The sequence below is a fragment of the Suricata suricatta genome, chromosome 5 (genome assembly GCF_006229205.1).
Source record: "Suricata suricatta isolate VVHF042 chromosome 5, meerkat_22Aug2017_6uvM2_HiC, whole genome shotgun sequence".
NCBI classification, from domain to species: Eukaryota; Metazoa; Chordata; class Mammalia; order Carnivora; family Herpestidae; genus Suricata; species Suricata suricatta.
The window spans coordinates 82,303,695-82,318,814 of NC_043704.1; the positions used below are offsets into that span (position 1 = coordinate 82,303,695).

General features: G+C 48.6%; 1 protein-coding gene across 1 annotated transcript; it reads right to left on the minus strand.

Moving 5' to 3' along the window:
* Positions 1-6,792: 6,792 nt before the first annotated feature.
* On the minus strand, positions 6,793-14,350 carry ABCF3 (ATP binding cassette subfamily F member 3). The gene is made up of 21 exons (XM_029939771.1): positions 14,228-14,350; positions 13,851-13,998; positions 13,637-13,716; positions 13,087-13,133; positions 12,802-12,899; positions 12,578-12,700; positions 12,148-12,414; positions 11,750-11,830; positions 11,601-11,660; positions 11,446-11,502; positions 11,310-11,332; positions 11,152-11,207; positions 10,823-11,023; positions 10,655-10,731; positions 9,099-9,143; positions 8,888-9,020; positions 8,260-8,348; positions 8,070-8,161; positions 7,749-7,881; positions 7,527-7,614; positions 6,793-7,437 (listed from the first exon to the last, which is right to left on the minus strand). Exons 1-21 carry the CDS (start codon positions 14,298-14,300, stop codon positions 7,279-7,281), a joined length of 2,130 nt encoding a protein of 709 aa, XP_029795631.1. The 5' UTR covers positions 14,301-14,350; the 3' UTR covers positions 6,793-7,278.
* Between the last annotated feature and the right edge of the window lie 770 nt (positions 14,351-15,120).

Below are 15,120 nucleotides of genomic sequence, written 5' to 3' on the forward strand. Positions count from 1 at the left end.
TTCTGGGCCTCTATTTTCTCACTTTTTTTTAAAATTTAAGGTTTAGTCATTTTTTAGAGACAAAGTGTAAGTGGGGGAGGGGAAGAGAGAGAGGGAGACAGAATCTGAAGCAGACTTCAGGGTCTGAGCTGTCAGCACAGAGCTCGATGTGGGGGGCTCAAACTCAAGGACCACGAGATCATGATCTGAGCTGAAGTGGGATGTTTAACCGACTAAGCCACCTAGGTGATCCTCTGTTTTCTCACTTAGAAAGATAATCCATACCTCATTGATTTGTGAGGATTAGTCAATTCATGTAAAATGCTTAGAATGATGCTTGGTACATAGTGTTTATTATTGCTAGGGACACCTGGGTGGCTCAGTTGGTTAAGTCTCTGACTTCGGCTCAGGCCATGATTTCACAGTTCGTGAGTTTGAGCCCTGTGTCAGGCTCTGTGCTGACTGCTCAGAGTCTGGAGCTTGCTTCTGATTCTGTCTCCCTCTCTCTGCCCCTCCCCTGTGCATGCTCTGTCTCTCAAAAATAAACATTAAAATAATTTTTAAAAAAAGTCTTATTGTTGGATAAAGCCAGTGTTGAAACTCAGAAGAGACTGACATATAAACCAGAGGTTGGTTTATTTGTCATTAGAAATGCAGCTGACAGGAGACCTGAAACTCCCAACTTTCTGGTCTATATGTGCTCTCCAAGTGAGAAAGGTCCACAAGTCAAGTCACAAGCTAAGGAATCCAGAGGAAGGTGGAATGAGTGGGGGAAGTCGTGGATGAGGCCCTAGGGCCTGTGGCGTCAAGCTCTGATGGACTAGGGTGTCCAGGGCCTCTGAACGCAAGACCTGCTGAAAAGTCATGTCACCAGATAGAGTCTGCCACCTCCCAGCAGGTCTGGGGACCCAGTGACAATGCTTGGTCTCTCATATTCTCTCCTCTCCATTGCAGAGTCCTGGCATTCTTGATTCCAATCACATTTCATGTATTGTTCCAGTCACTTATTCTTCCTTTGCTAATTGTGCCTCATTTACCTGATGGTTCTTAAGTGTGCCTCCAACCCAGGGCATCTGGGTGGCTTAGTTGGTTAAGTGTCTGACTCTTGATTTTGGCTCAGATCATGATCCCAGGGACCTGGGATCAAGCCCTGTGTTGGGCTACATGCTGCCAGCCAGAGCCTGCTTGGGATTCCCTGCCCCCCTCTCTCAGTCTCTTTGTTCTACTCCCACTCTCTCTTCTAAGTAAACTTAAAAAAAAGTACCCCAACCCTGACACCAAACCACAACGAACAATTTCTTTTATGACTTCTACATCTCAACAATTGTTCACTAGTTCTTACTAGTTTTATTCTAAGATAACTCTACTTCCAAGTTCTGGGTATGTCATATGTTTGTTTGAGGTTCATGGAAGAGGAAGAGGAAAAATCTTTAGAGGTGAGGAGGTTCAAAATGACTATACTCAAAGGTTAGCATTACTCAAGAAAAACCTAGACTCCTCTGATGGAGAATTCCCAACTTGGAACAAAGTATTGAGTGATGAATAAATTGAATATAGAACATCCAGAAAGAACACAAGAAGTGCATGTGCATGTGTGTGTGCATGTACGTGTGTGTAAGAATCTAAGGGGAAAGTCTTTGCAATGAGAGAAGAATCCAAGAAGGCCCTTCTAGGCCCAAGGACACAAAGTTGGAAGTGTGGGTAGCCTGTCATTTTGGTTGAGGCACCACGACTAAATATAGTGGTTTTCAGTCCCAAAGCATCATAAATATTACCTCACTATAATCAGTAAAGCAGTGAAAGTCAAAATAAACACTAGGTATCATAATGGTTAATACTTATAGAACTAGTAGGTCCATAATGAGAATTCTGTATTTTCTCATTTGATACAATAAATCTACAATGTAAGGACCATTATTGTTCCCATTTTATAGATCAGGAAACTGAGGCACTGAGAGGCTTCATTTACCAAGGTAATATAGCCATTCAATAATAGAATCCAGACTCAAATGTAGTTCTGATTCCAGAGCTAGCTCCCTAATACACAAGTTAAAACAAATCAGACCCACAGTCACTCACCCTCCTTCCAGGTTCAAATACTTTCCTAAAAGGACAGAAGGGTCTCTGACCCTAGGCGTGCTCAGGAGAATGTCACCCTCTGTACAAACTGCTGTGGAGCAAAGCTGAGAACAGCTGACCTGGAGAGATGAGGCAAGGCTGGAAACGCACATACTTCGGTTTTTGTCCCCCCTCTGCACAAAGAGGTATCTGAACCTGAGCAAGACCCTTAACATCTGCTTCAAGCTCCTGCTCCGTAAAATGGGAATAACTCAGCAGGAGCCACTTAACACAGGTTGGTAAGAAGATTAGACCAAAAGAGAACATTTGTGAAGCATTCCTCAGTGTTAAAAATGCTATAGTGTCAGTTGACAAATATTTATGTACTCTTAATTTAGGGTTTCAAAGGCCTCTCTATATACAGTAAAGCAGAAACCACTTCCAACCACCCATTTATTTAACATAAAACCAACCTAGAATTACCATCAGAGCATGACGTATACATATTATAATGGGCTTAAATTACATGGTGATTCCCCCAATCCCGTGTAACGCAGCTGGGGCTAGGCAGTCTCATGGTGCATTCCTGCACTCATGCTTTCTGATGTATGGCTCAGCAGATAAGGGCTGTAGGGTGGCCCTTCTGGGGTGACATCTTGATGATGGCCCTGAGCATTTGTGTGAGTGTCTCCCACGACCTGACCCACAGCTCTTTTTTAGTTTAGTTGAGGGAGAGGGAGAGCTCGGGATAGGGGCAGAGAGGAGAAAGAATCCTAAGCAGGCTCTGCACTGTCAGCACAGGGCCCAAGGAGGGGCTTCAACTCACAAACTGTGAGGTCATGATCTGAGCTGAAATCAAGAGTCAGAAGCTTAACTGACTGAGCCACTCACAAGACCTTGTTTCAATTCATCCTTCCAAATATCTGAAGCAGGCAGGGCAAACTGCAGTATGCCCGTTTTATGGATAAGGATAATCTACCCAGGAGAGGTTGACTTGCCCAAGATGCCATTAGTGGAAGAGCTGGACTAACCCCAGGGCATGACTTTCCACTGTTCTGTGTGTTCTGGGATTTCTTAACGATTCACTGAGCACCTAGCATGTCAGCCATCTTGCCAGTACTCCTACTCATTGGCTTGCCCTCTGGTGAGAAGCTTCTTCAAACCTCCCCCCTCTCCGACCCATGCAATTAATGATGAGTTTTAAGCATTGGAATTAAGAACTCGACTATTCAGTATGTCACACAATAGAAGCTAAGTGGCAGCAATGTAACAATTAGAAGTGGAGGTCTAGAACAGGCCTGGCCTGAATCTGACCTGGACACCCACAGTCAACTCTGTTTCCTTAGCTGTAAAATGAGAATAACAACTATGCCAATTCATAGGGTTGTGAGGACTGATTTAGTGCAGGTGTAGCACTTACAACGGTGCCTGTTACATAAGACTCCAATAAAAACTGTTATTTCCTTAGGATTGTGTTGAAAGGAGGAACAAGAGAAGGTTCAAAAACAAATCTCTTTAACCTTAGTGTCCCAAAGTTCTCATTTCACTTATTTCAAGACTCAGGCCCGGAAAATGGAGCCCTCCCTCATCTGGACAGAGATCAAAACCCCTTGCTGAGTCTGCACACCACCCTCCCTGGTCTTACCTCTGCCTCCATCATCCCAACTCCATGTCCTTAGGGCTGGACTTGTATCATGGCCTCCCTGCTGGTCGTCTTGCCTCTGCTCTCTCCTCTTCCGACATTCTCTATTCTCAAATTAGTTTTTCCCAAATAGTCACGTAACAAGCATTTTAACTAAGCACCTATTAATTGGGAGGCATTGTAGTGGATGCTGTGATGGGCTACCCAGATCCTCCTTTAGGAGTGAAGAACTTGTCCTAGCTGCTGAGTATTAATGGCAGAAAGGCCCCAGCTTGTCTGTCAGCCCGAAGAGGATTGCCTCAGCTCAAGACATCCTTTCCGGAGGTCACACCTCTTTCTGGTAGCAGCTGGCATCTAAAGACTTATCACTCTGCAGGATAAAAGCTGAACCCATTACCTCAGGTTAGGCCAACTCTGCAGGGCTATCCCAGCTCCAGAATGTGGGCCTGGCTGAATCTTTCACTGGGCCTGCACTGGCTTCTCCCTCTGCTCAGTCTGAGGTTGATCCCAGGGTCAACTGATCTCCAGCTGCTTCCTAGAGAAGCCAACCTGTGATAGGCACAGGAGATGCAAAGATGAGGAAGTCACGGCTTGGCCTTCAAGGATGTCACGGCAAACTGGGAACTATGATCTTAATGGCATACGGCTTACACTGGGGGAAGCACACAGTGCCAATGAAGCCCACTTGGAGGGCGGGGTTGAAGCAGAGTCCATCACTCCACTTTTGAAAACCCTCCTAGCCAGTCAGTCAGGTTATGGACCTACCCTGCTAGCCTGCCTGGTACCTGGCTCAGGCTGGGACATCTAGTCTGTGTGCTCGGGATGATGTAGAGCCATGGCGCTGACGCTGGCGGGGTGTTGTTTGGTTTGCATCTGTAGATGGACCAGACCCAGGCCTGGGGAGTGTTTCCTAATAAGATGTTCTGTACCAAAATGACAATCAGGATGGGGCATGGCCAGGCAGGGTACATGGTACCTTCTCTCCTATTCTGTGCTAAAATTTACCCAGAAACCACTGAGAGCAAAATGTCTAGGTCTAACAAATCTCAAGACAGCAATATCACATTGGAAGAAATAATTCTGTGACTGGCATCTTATAGGGTCATGGAGATTGGTGCAGAGAGACCCACTGCACTCTGGTCCACTGGCTACCAACCAGGTTGTCTGGGAAGGCACTGAGGGGTATGGAAGGCCAGCAGAAGCAGGGAGGCCAGGATTTCAATGAGGACCCTGCAGACCGAGGTCTTCCACCCTGGCCGGCTCTGGATTGCTTTAAAGGCCTGATGTCGGCAGGGCAGCTCCAGCATCAGAGGCTGTGGGAAGGGCCAGCTTTCCAATGGCGGGGGTTAGATAGGGTCTCCACAGCATGAAAGGGTTGGCTGCCGTAATGGGCTGTCTGGAGTAATCAAGAGCAGTCTTTTGTGTCACCTTCCCCTCTGTCCTGTGGAGTGGAGATGGTTGATTTTACTGCATTTTCCATCTCTCAAGACCACCATCTTCTGCCAACTCACCTCCCGGAATTTCTACAAGTTCACCATATACACTTATCATGGGATCTTTCTCAGCTGCGGCAGTTCATTCATGCTGTCTTTCTGAAGTCCTGCAGCACAGACTTATACTGTCATATATAAAAGCTCTTCATTCACATTTCTTTCATGGAATTATAAAACTAGAAGCCAACCTGGAGACTATCTAGTTCTGGCTTCTCCCTCAGCGCCTTTCTCCACAGCCTGGCAGGGCTGAACAGTCTGAGATTGGGAACTCGCTCCCAGAAAGCAGCCTGGGCTATTCAAAAAGTTTTCTTTCCTTTGAGCCTAAATTGGTCTACCTCTGGAGCCACTCAAGAGAAAAATTCCCTCTTTTCCCAAATAATAATAGTTTTCAAATCTTTGACAGTTCACCCAAGAATTACTTTCTGGGTGCTTCTGTGTTACGTGCTTGCCATCTAAACCTCACAACCATCCTATAAGGAAACTATGTAGGAAGGTGTTCAAAAATGTTGTAATTTGCTGTAGTTACCCGGCTAATACTGGTGGCCCCGTCTATTACTGGGGATGGGGCTGGGACTTGATCTCAGGCCCAACTCCAATGTCTTTGTTCTCTGTACACAAAGCCACTTCCAAAGAAGCAGACTGTCCCAAAACTCTTCACTGGCATTCTCACTGACTGACAAATTGAGGACTCCTATAGGGATTTACAAATTAGTGAGAGGTAAAGGAGATGATAGCCTGGCCAAAAGGCAGGCACAGAACCTACACTGAAAGGCCCGAACTGGCACCCCTACAGACCTGAGGGTGGGGAGTGTGGTGGGGGCTGTGAGGAGGCTCTCATGACTTCAGTGGCACACATGGCCACAGGAGTGGCTGGCACACCTCTGGACTTCTAAGAGGGAGGGAGGCTGAGGAAGCAGGCTGACAGTGGCCCTCTGGCCAGCTTCCTGAGTCTGTCAGCACCTGCTGTGTAGCAAACAGAGCCTTTTTTACTTCATTCCCCTTTCCCCCAAAAGACTCTTCCCCCCAGTTACCTACATACCACAATAGCCTCAGAGGCTACAAATCTTAGGTTGAGCCCTGTGACTGCAATTCTCCATGAAGTCAACAAGTTCCTCTGTTGACTCTGGTTTCTCTGTTGTCCTTGAGGAAAGCAATATTCCTATTTTAGTGTCTTCTAACTATTACATATAGAAGAAACAATATTTATGTCATACTACTCTGCTTAACAACTGCTCTCCTGAGATTGCTTGATTTAAAAACAAAGTGCTGTTTCTTTCCATTCAACCCCCAAGCCCCTCCCACAAGGTTGCAGGGAAAATAAAGAACATGAAGCAACCCAAGCAAAATGGGACAAAGACGGTTCTTGGTTTCTCTTCAGCTACATCTGAGGGTCCAGATCAGAAAAGCAGCATGAGCCTACATTAGAGACCGCTGACTAAGGAGCTGACAAACTATGCTGGAGGCCGGTTCACTCCTCCAAACAGTGAGACTAAGGCGGCACAAACCAAGCCCCCTTCAACACTGAGGCTGAGCTCGGGCTATAGGGAATAGCACTCCAGTGATGTAATATAGTGCCCTTCATTCCGCCAGCTCAGCCCACCCAAAGTAAGGCAGGTGACCTTTGAGCCCCAGTGGCTTTAATGATGCCTCCTTCCAGAGCAAGACTGGTGCTGCCGTGGACTCGGCCCTGTGGCTGATACAAGTGCTCTAAGAAAAGCCCAGACCACAGAGCCCACACCCCTTAACAGTGGGCAAGCACTGTAGCCCTGCCAGTGAGCAGCAGAGATGAGGCCAGGGAGATGCAGGGGGACATTTAATTTACACAGCAGCCACTTGGAGCCCAGTCAGAGCTGGGGCATCGGCAGGGGGACGGATTTTATAACCAGAGAGCACCCCCCACCCCTTCCCTTGAAGACCAGTCCTCATAGATACTGAGATGGGGCTCCCTGGGTTGTGCAGAGGATGCTCCAGTTAAAAGGAGATTTGGAAATAAGGCTGTCCCCAAAGTTGGGGGAAGTCCGTGGCCTGGCGATGGTTGCCCACATCGTGGCCCAGGGGTCTGAGACACCAGTCCATGTCCTGGGCACAGTCCTCCGCCTGGTGACCCTAGAGGAAGCCCTCACGGCGGAACTGTTCCTGGAGAAGGGCGCGGTACTGGTCAAACCCCCCCTCAACCCGGGTGACGCCACCGCCTTCGCACACCCACAACTCTCGGCACACCAGCCTGATGAAGCGCTCATCGTGGGACACCAAAATCACACCGCCCTGAAAGAGAGGAGACCGGGAGGCACTCAGGGAGGCCCTTGGGGGTGCTGACACTTGGGGAGGAGCAGGCAGCATGAAGGCACACTCACCCTAAAATTGTTGAGAGCACGGCCCAGAGCCTCAATCGTCTCCATATCCAGGTGGTTTGTGGGTTCATCCAGGATGTAGAAGTTGGGGCTAGAAGGCAGTACCCAGGAAGGTAGATAATTATGGGGGTTGGGAGAAAATGAACCCCTCTGATATGAAGACAAGATAAACATTTTCTACTTGGCTAGAAGGACACAGGAGTAGAGAGGAAGGTAAGAGCTCACCAGGGCATGGTCATCTGAGCAAAGGCTACCCGACTCTTCTGGCCCCCAGACAAGCTGGCAACAGGGCGCACGGCCAGTTCTCCAGAGATGCCATACCGGCCCAGCTGGTGACGATACTCCTCCTCAGGCCGCCCTGAAATAGGCCTCACCCCATCAAGTGGGTTCTTAACCCAACTTACTCTCTTCACCCTCCCCTCCGCCCTATCTCCAAATGCCTATGTCCTTATACTTAGACTCGGGGCTCGCTGCTCCACGCTCCCACCCCAAGACAGGCCTAGCCATAGGGGTCACCTCTTTTCTGGACTCAAATCCCTAAGGTACCAGGAAACTTGCGTGCCAGCAGTTCCACAGCACTGACGTTCAGGTCCAGCTGCTCCACATGGTGCTGGCTGAAATAGCCAATCTTCAGATTTCTACAGGCAGAAATGAAGGTGGAAAGAGGGGATGGAAGGCAAGGACCATAAAGGAGTGTAGCTACAGTGTATGAGCAATTGGGGAGTGGAAGCTTTACCTGTGAGCATGTCTGATGCCCCGGACAGGCGCCAAGTCCCCCATAAGCAGCTTCAGCATGGTAGACTTACCAGCGCCATTCTCCCCAACCTATAAAAAGAACCATGGGAATGTTAAAAAGTGGACATGTGTGGGACACCAAAGGGAAGGAGATGAGAACTGAACTGGTTCTGACCAATGACTCCTTCAACAACTAAAAAATATTAAGGAACTCTACAGAAATATGAAGGAACTAGTAAAGATATAAAGGGAATGGACACCTGAATACCTATTAAGTGCAGGGGATTTAATCCTGCCAATAACTGAGTGAGGCAGGTGTTATCTCCACTTTGTAACCAAGCTAACAACAGGCAGAGTCAATACCTGAGATCTGATCTCTCTTCCATGTTCCATGGTTTGAGAAAACTCAGAGCTAAGACTAGTAAGATAAAGTCTTGCTCCAAGTATTCATAAAAATACCACAATCAGGCTTCCTATCTCTGCAGGGAAGTACAGCAAAGCCCTTGGCCCAGGCCCACCCTTGCTCCTGTATACCACTTCCCTTTGCAGCCAGATGATCTGGCCCAATCCACACCACGTGATGGGGTGGGAGCGTCCCAGCTCACAGAACAGAGAAACAGTAATCATACCACACAAATGCGGGACTCGAGATCAGCAGAGACAGAAAGACGGTTGAAGATGATATGCTTAGGATCATAGTAGAAATCCACCTCATCTAGTTGTAGAACTGGCGGTGAGAACTTCTCAAACCCATCAGGGAACCTGCAGGAGGTGGTGGTGAGGAACACGGAGGCGGCCCGAAGCAAGAGCTCCCCACCAGCCCCTGGGCCCAGCACTCACTTCATCACCACCTCCAATTCCTTGTCCACAGGTTTCAGTTCTGGTCTGAAGAGAGAGGGGGCAGGCAGACTAAATTTATGGCTTTAAAATATAACTTTGTTCTTACTTCACAAGTAAGAGATGTTCAGAGAAAATACTTGTACTTCTACAATCCAGATCCCATTCTTATTTTAAACTTAAAAAAAATTTTTAAACATTCATTTATTTTTGAAGGAGAGAGAGACAGCGTGAGAAGGGGAAGGGGCAGAAAGAGAGGGAGACACAGAATCCAAAGCAGGCTCCAGGCTCCAAGCTGTCAGCACAGAACCCAATGTGGGGCTCGAACCCACAAACCATGAGATCATGACCTGAGCCGAAGTTGGAGGCTTAACCAATGGAGCCACCCAGGTGCCCCAACCCCATTCTTATTTTAGAGTACCTTCTTTCAGTTCACAATGTCCCTTTCTGTAGATTTTTGACCTTCCAGTTAATACATCATGATAAATATTTCATGTCACAAAAACATAAGTTTTGTACTCCCTCCCCCACCTCGCACCGGCACTTCTAGAAAGGCTGCTATTAGATTAAACCCCCAATGTTCAACATTGTTAGTCATTAAAGAAATGCAAGTCAAAACCACAGTGAGCTGTCACTCACACCCACTATGTGACCAAAATTAAAAAGACAGATAAGTATTGGCAAAGATGTAGAGAAATTGAAACCCTCATACGTTGCTGGTAGAAATATAAAATGGTACAGCTGCTTTAGAAAACAGTTTGGCAGTTCCTCAAAAAAGCTAAACATAGAATTATCTTGTAACCCAGCAACTCCACTCCGAGGTATATACCCAAGAGAATTGAAGACATCTGTCCATATGAAAACTTGTACAGAAATGTTTAGAGCACTGTTTTTCATAAGAGCCAAAACCAGAAACACTTCCAATACCCCTCAACTGATGAATCAATGAACAAAATGCTGTATATCCTTACAATGAAATATTATCTGGCCATTGAAAAGCAGACAGCACCGATACATGCTACGTCACAAATGAACCTCAAAAATGTTATGCTAAGTGAAATAAGCCAGACACAAAACATCTCATTTATATAAAATATCCAGGGGCACCTCGGGTGACTCAGTTGGTTAAGCTTCCAACTTTGGCTCAGGTCATGATCTCACAGTTTGTAGATTTGAGTCCCATATCACGCTCTGTGCTGACAGCTCAGAGCCTGAAGCCTGCTTCAGATTCTGTGTCTCCCTCTCTCTCTGCCCCTCCCCTGCTCATGCTCTGTCTCTTAAAAATAAAATTAAAATAATAATAAATAAATAAAATAAAATATCCAGAATAAGCAAATACATTAGAAACAGAAAAAGAGTTAGTGGTTGCCCAGGCCTGTGGGGACAAGACTCATTTACAGCATCAGTGTAAAATACTCTGCTTTCCTGTTGAAGAGGAGATTAAAGTTGGTTTCTAGAAAAGGGGAGACCTAGAATGGGAGAGCAAGGGTAACCCTGCAAAATGAGGGGAAAAATTAAGGGAACAAGAGTCAGGGCCTATTCAAGGGCACTGTACTCACAGCTTCTCCAGCATCTTGAGTTTACTCTGCACTTGAGAAGCTCTGTTGGCGTTGTAGCGAAATCGGTCAATGAAAACCTGTGGGTGGATGAGTGCAGACACTGGTCAGGCTCCCTTATTCTTACAAAGTCTAATACCCATGGGCCCCCAGTCCTGTCTGCCCCCACACCTGGATATGCTGGCGATACTGCTGTTGTGCCTCATATTCACGCTGCTGGTTGAGCAGCCGCTCCTGCTTGCTCTTGATGAACGTCTCAAAGTCTCCCCGGTAGCCATCTAGCCGCTGGCTGTGTAGGTGGATGATGTCTGTGGCTATGGCATTCAGGAAGTTGCGGTCATGGGAGACAACCAGGATCGTAGAGGGCCATGTCTGAGGGGTCACAGGATGACAGGCCCAGTTTGGGAGGGCAATCAACTTCCAGCACCATCCCCCCAACCTCACTGGTGCCTTAGCGGCAGAGCTTCCTTAGACCTCCTCCAGCACCTATAGGCACTCACTTGCAGGTAATTCTCCAGCCACAGGATGGCCCTTACATCCAGCATGTTTGTGGGTTCTAGAAAAGTTGGAGAGGCCACATTTGGGATTGAAGGGCTAGAGAACTTGGATGCTGCCATCCTTCCCTGCTCCAAAGTCAGGGTCCCCATTTCAAACTCACCATCCAAGAGCAGAAGATCTGGCCTATAGAAAAGAATGCAAGCCTTGAGGTTTTAGGTCAGCAGCTCATGACCTCCCATGAACCAAGGCCCATCCTACACAGTATTCATGGGCCCCTCCAGGCCAAGGAGACTCACCTAGCAAACAGGGCCCGGGCCAGAGCCAGTCTCATTCTCCAACCACCTGAGAACTCCCTGAAGAAACACAGATCACATCAGCTGGAGGTGTTCACCAGGACAGGTAGAGGCAAAGCCAACAGTGTTCATAACCAAGAATTGCAAGGGCCACTCACCGGGTGGGCTGCTGCTGCATTTTAGGGGTAAAGCCAAGCCCAGCAAGAATGACTGATGCCCTAGAGGTGAAGAAATAGAAGAACCCAGTTGGAACAGGCAACAGAATGGAAAGGTGAAATCTGAAGGAGGGAAGGGGAATTTTAAATACCTGGCAGGTGCCTTGTCAGCCTCAATCTCCTCCAATTTGGCATATATTTCCGCCAACTGTGCAGTTTCTGAGCCCTCAGCCCTGAAGTGGGAATGGGAGGAAGAGCCCTCAGCCGGAATGCAGGCAGTCTCGGGAGAATGTCCTGCAGCCTATGCAGCTGAAAAGCAGGCTGCCGACTGCCCGGTTGCCAGGACAGGAATAGAGTACAGGAAGAACCTGCTCAAGACAGTGGGGGCACTGGGCACTGCAGAAGGAACAGGGCTATACAGCCCCGCAGAGCCAAGTTCTAAGCTCTGCTGCTTCCTAGGACGGGCATGCAAGTTATGGATTATGGCAGTATGACAGGCACTCTGTGAAGAACTGTAGCTGCTGGTTAGTGCCTATTTTGGAGCCCTTACCTGCCAGTGGCAATCTGGGCGCTGAGCTCCCGCTCCCTCCGCAGAAGGTCCTCTCTCACAGTGTCACTCTCTAGCACACTCTGCAGGGCAGGGGTGTCGTCTCCAGCAACCTCCTGCTCCACATGCAGCAGGGAAATGTGTGCTGGAACCCGCAGGCTCCGAGTGGCCAGCATCTTCAGGAGTGTTGTCTTCCCCAGCCCATTTCGACCCACTAGTCCATAGCGGCGGCCCCACGCCAGGTTCACATCTGCCCCAGCCAGCAGTACCCTGCAGGGGTAGCAGGAAGAAAACTAGGGTGCTGCTCTAGAGACAGGTACGCAGCAAGTTTAACAACATAAACCTAGTGTTATTTTAACCCCCATTCCATCTATCCAAATTCTCCTTTAACTGGAAAAAGAAAAAAGTCACCCCCCCACTGCCACTCCCTCACCTATCGCCAAAAGACACATCAAAGTTCTCAATTCGAACATCATAGGACTTGTTCTTGCCAGATGATTCCAACCGACTCTCCTTTCTGCTGCCTGCCTGGCTGGCTGATGCCTCTTCCAAGACTCTTTCAAAGGAAGAAATGGATAGCTTTTAGCACTCCCAGCCACCCTTCTATCCCAACAGAGACTGCTCTGTTCTATTCTCAGCCCTTCTTACTAAACTCACAGAGGGCTGCTGGTCTTGTGTGTGTCCTTCTCAGAGCGCTTCTCCTGCTTTGCCTTCAGTCGAGCCTCAGCCTTCTCTAGCTTCTTTGCATTCACTGTCTGAAGGTCCAAACACAACCATTTCAGCCTAGGTTGTAGCCTCAGAAAGAACTAAGAATTAAGTTACCCTGCTTTCAGAGAAAGACTTAATCAGAAGTTCCCCAGAAAGATCCTCCAATATTTAAAGACAGTCAACTCCCCACCCTCATCACAGACACAGCCTCCACCGTTTTTTCCCCCTCCTCACCGAGGACTGTTCCCTCTTTAGCAGTCCTGGAAGTTTGGTGCCACAGTCTGTAAGCGATAAGAAAAGCAGTCACCTTCTTCCTGAGGGAAGGGAAACTAACATTTTGAGTAACTAATATGAAGGAGACACAGACATAGACATTTAAAGGAAAGCCTTACAATCCCAGAAACAACTGTCATCCTCCCAACTCTTCAACAAAACAAAACCAAAAAACACCTTCCACATTGACAGTAGAGAGATTAGGGCAGATAAGCAACTCCTAAAAGATCATGCAGTTGGTTAGGAAATCAGAATATTGGGAAGTAATCTCAAGTCTGTCCAGTTCCAACACCTATATTCTTACTACCCTACCTAAGAGCTTGGAGAACTGTCCAATCCTACTCCCTTCATCTGTGGCCTCTTGCCCTTAGTAAAGACATTAACTAGCTTCTTCAACCTTGTCCTGTGGAAAGCCCAGGAGTCCTGGGCTCTAGGGGACAGATGCCTGGGTAGGGGGTGAAGGCTGAGACAAGGGCAGAGGGCAACTAGTTCAATCTTCCCTCATTCTTACCGTAGTTTTCTGTTATCTTTGACAACTGGATGGGGGTGTCTAGGAGCACCTGGCCGTTTCCCTGGGTCTGTGGCTCAGCCCTTCAGGGTAGGAACAGAAAGCATAGAGTTAGGAGTTGAATAAAAAGATCTATGACCATCAGACCTTCTTCCCTTACATCTTGTCTCCCCACCGTCCGCCCTCCCGTCACGCCCCAACCCTCCCAGGCACTTACAGGCGCAAAGTGTTGTACATGCGCTGGCACACAGCCCTGATGCCCGCGTCATCCTTGCTGTCCCCGGACACCTCCTGCAACAGTTCCCCCACCGCTTCCACCAGATCATCCACAGACTCGAAGTCTGCACTGCCGCTGTGCAAGACGCCTAGGCCGGGCGTGGCAGGTCGAGGAAGAGAGCGGATATGGTGGAGATACAAGCAGTTTTAGTCCCCCAACCGCGGCCCCAGTCAGGGCTCCAGACCTAACGGGCTCTCGGGACAAGAGGTCACGCAGAGGAAAGGCCTAGCAGCGATCCCCGACACTGCCCTCCCTTAGTCTTTCCCCTAATGACTTCCATTTCCGATTCCCCAGTGCGTTGATTCGGTTCCGCTCACCCGTCACGTAGTCAAAGACCTGTCCGTCAATTTCAGGGAACTCGCTCCGCAGGATTTCAGCGCAAGTCGCCATGTTCCAGTCGGGCTCCCGTCCGCGCAGGCGCCGTTAGACCTCGGCCAAGACCCGCCTCTGGCCGGTCTCCCAACAGTGCACGCCTCCTCCCAAAGCGCATGCGTAGTGGTGACGTAAGAAAGGCGCGGAGTGCCTGGAATCCGGTGGACCGGGTGATCGTGGCTGGAGGAACCGTGCGCAAGCGCCGCTTAGAGTTTATGCTAGGGCTACTCTCTCTGCGCTTGCGCAAACACGTTTCCACTGAAAAATTAGCCACATGTGCGGCTCTCACTGCCTTCTGGGAGGTGGAGCTCCGGGAGGAGGCGGGGCAGGGTGCGGGGAACCTCGCGGTTTATCTGGACTCGAGACACTGATGGTCCGGCGGTTGATAAAGTACTAGGGCCTCGCTAGTGTTTGCGTTCCCTTGAGGTGCGTCCGTCGCAGCGCCCCCAGCCGGGTCCCTTTTGGAGCCCTCCGAGAGGTTTGCTGACTCACACTCGTTCCTGAGCTTTCAGAAGCGCCCTGCGCAGTAATGTATGGCTCACAGGTTTTGTTCCGGTCCCCAGGTCCTACAGGCCGCCCCGGAGCAGCACTCTGTTCTCTCACCTGACAGCTCAGCAATCCTACGCGAATTATTCTCACTCAGTCCTAACATCACTGCAGGGTCCAAGCTCTCTCACCACCAAAAGGCAGGAAGACCAAATCGACAAAGGCTTGTGTAAATTCAAGGATATTTATTCCCTACCTACACCAAAAGCGGACTTTTCTGCATCAGGAAGCTCAGTTAAATGATTGTAAAAAGCTACTTCCTTTCACCAATTCCCTGGAAAGTTAGGAATTT

Excerpts from the sequence above, each read along its gene's own strand:
- ABCF3 (XM_029939771.1), bottom strand. The coding sequence starts at position 14,300 with ATGGCGACTTGCGCTGAAATCCTGCGGAGCGAGTTCCCTGAAATTGAC. Across the intron at positions 13,999-14,227 it reads GGTCTTTGACTACGTGACGG|GCGTCTTGCACAGCGGCAGT; the intron begins GTGAGCGGAACC and ends CGCCCGGCCTAG. Across the intron at positions 7,438-7,526 it reads GTGCTCTCAACAATTTTAGG|GGCGGTGTGATTTTGGTGTC; the intron begins GTGAGTGTGCCT and ends CCTCTCTTTCAG.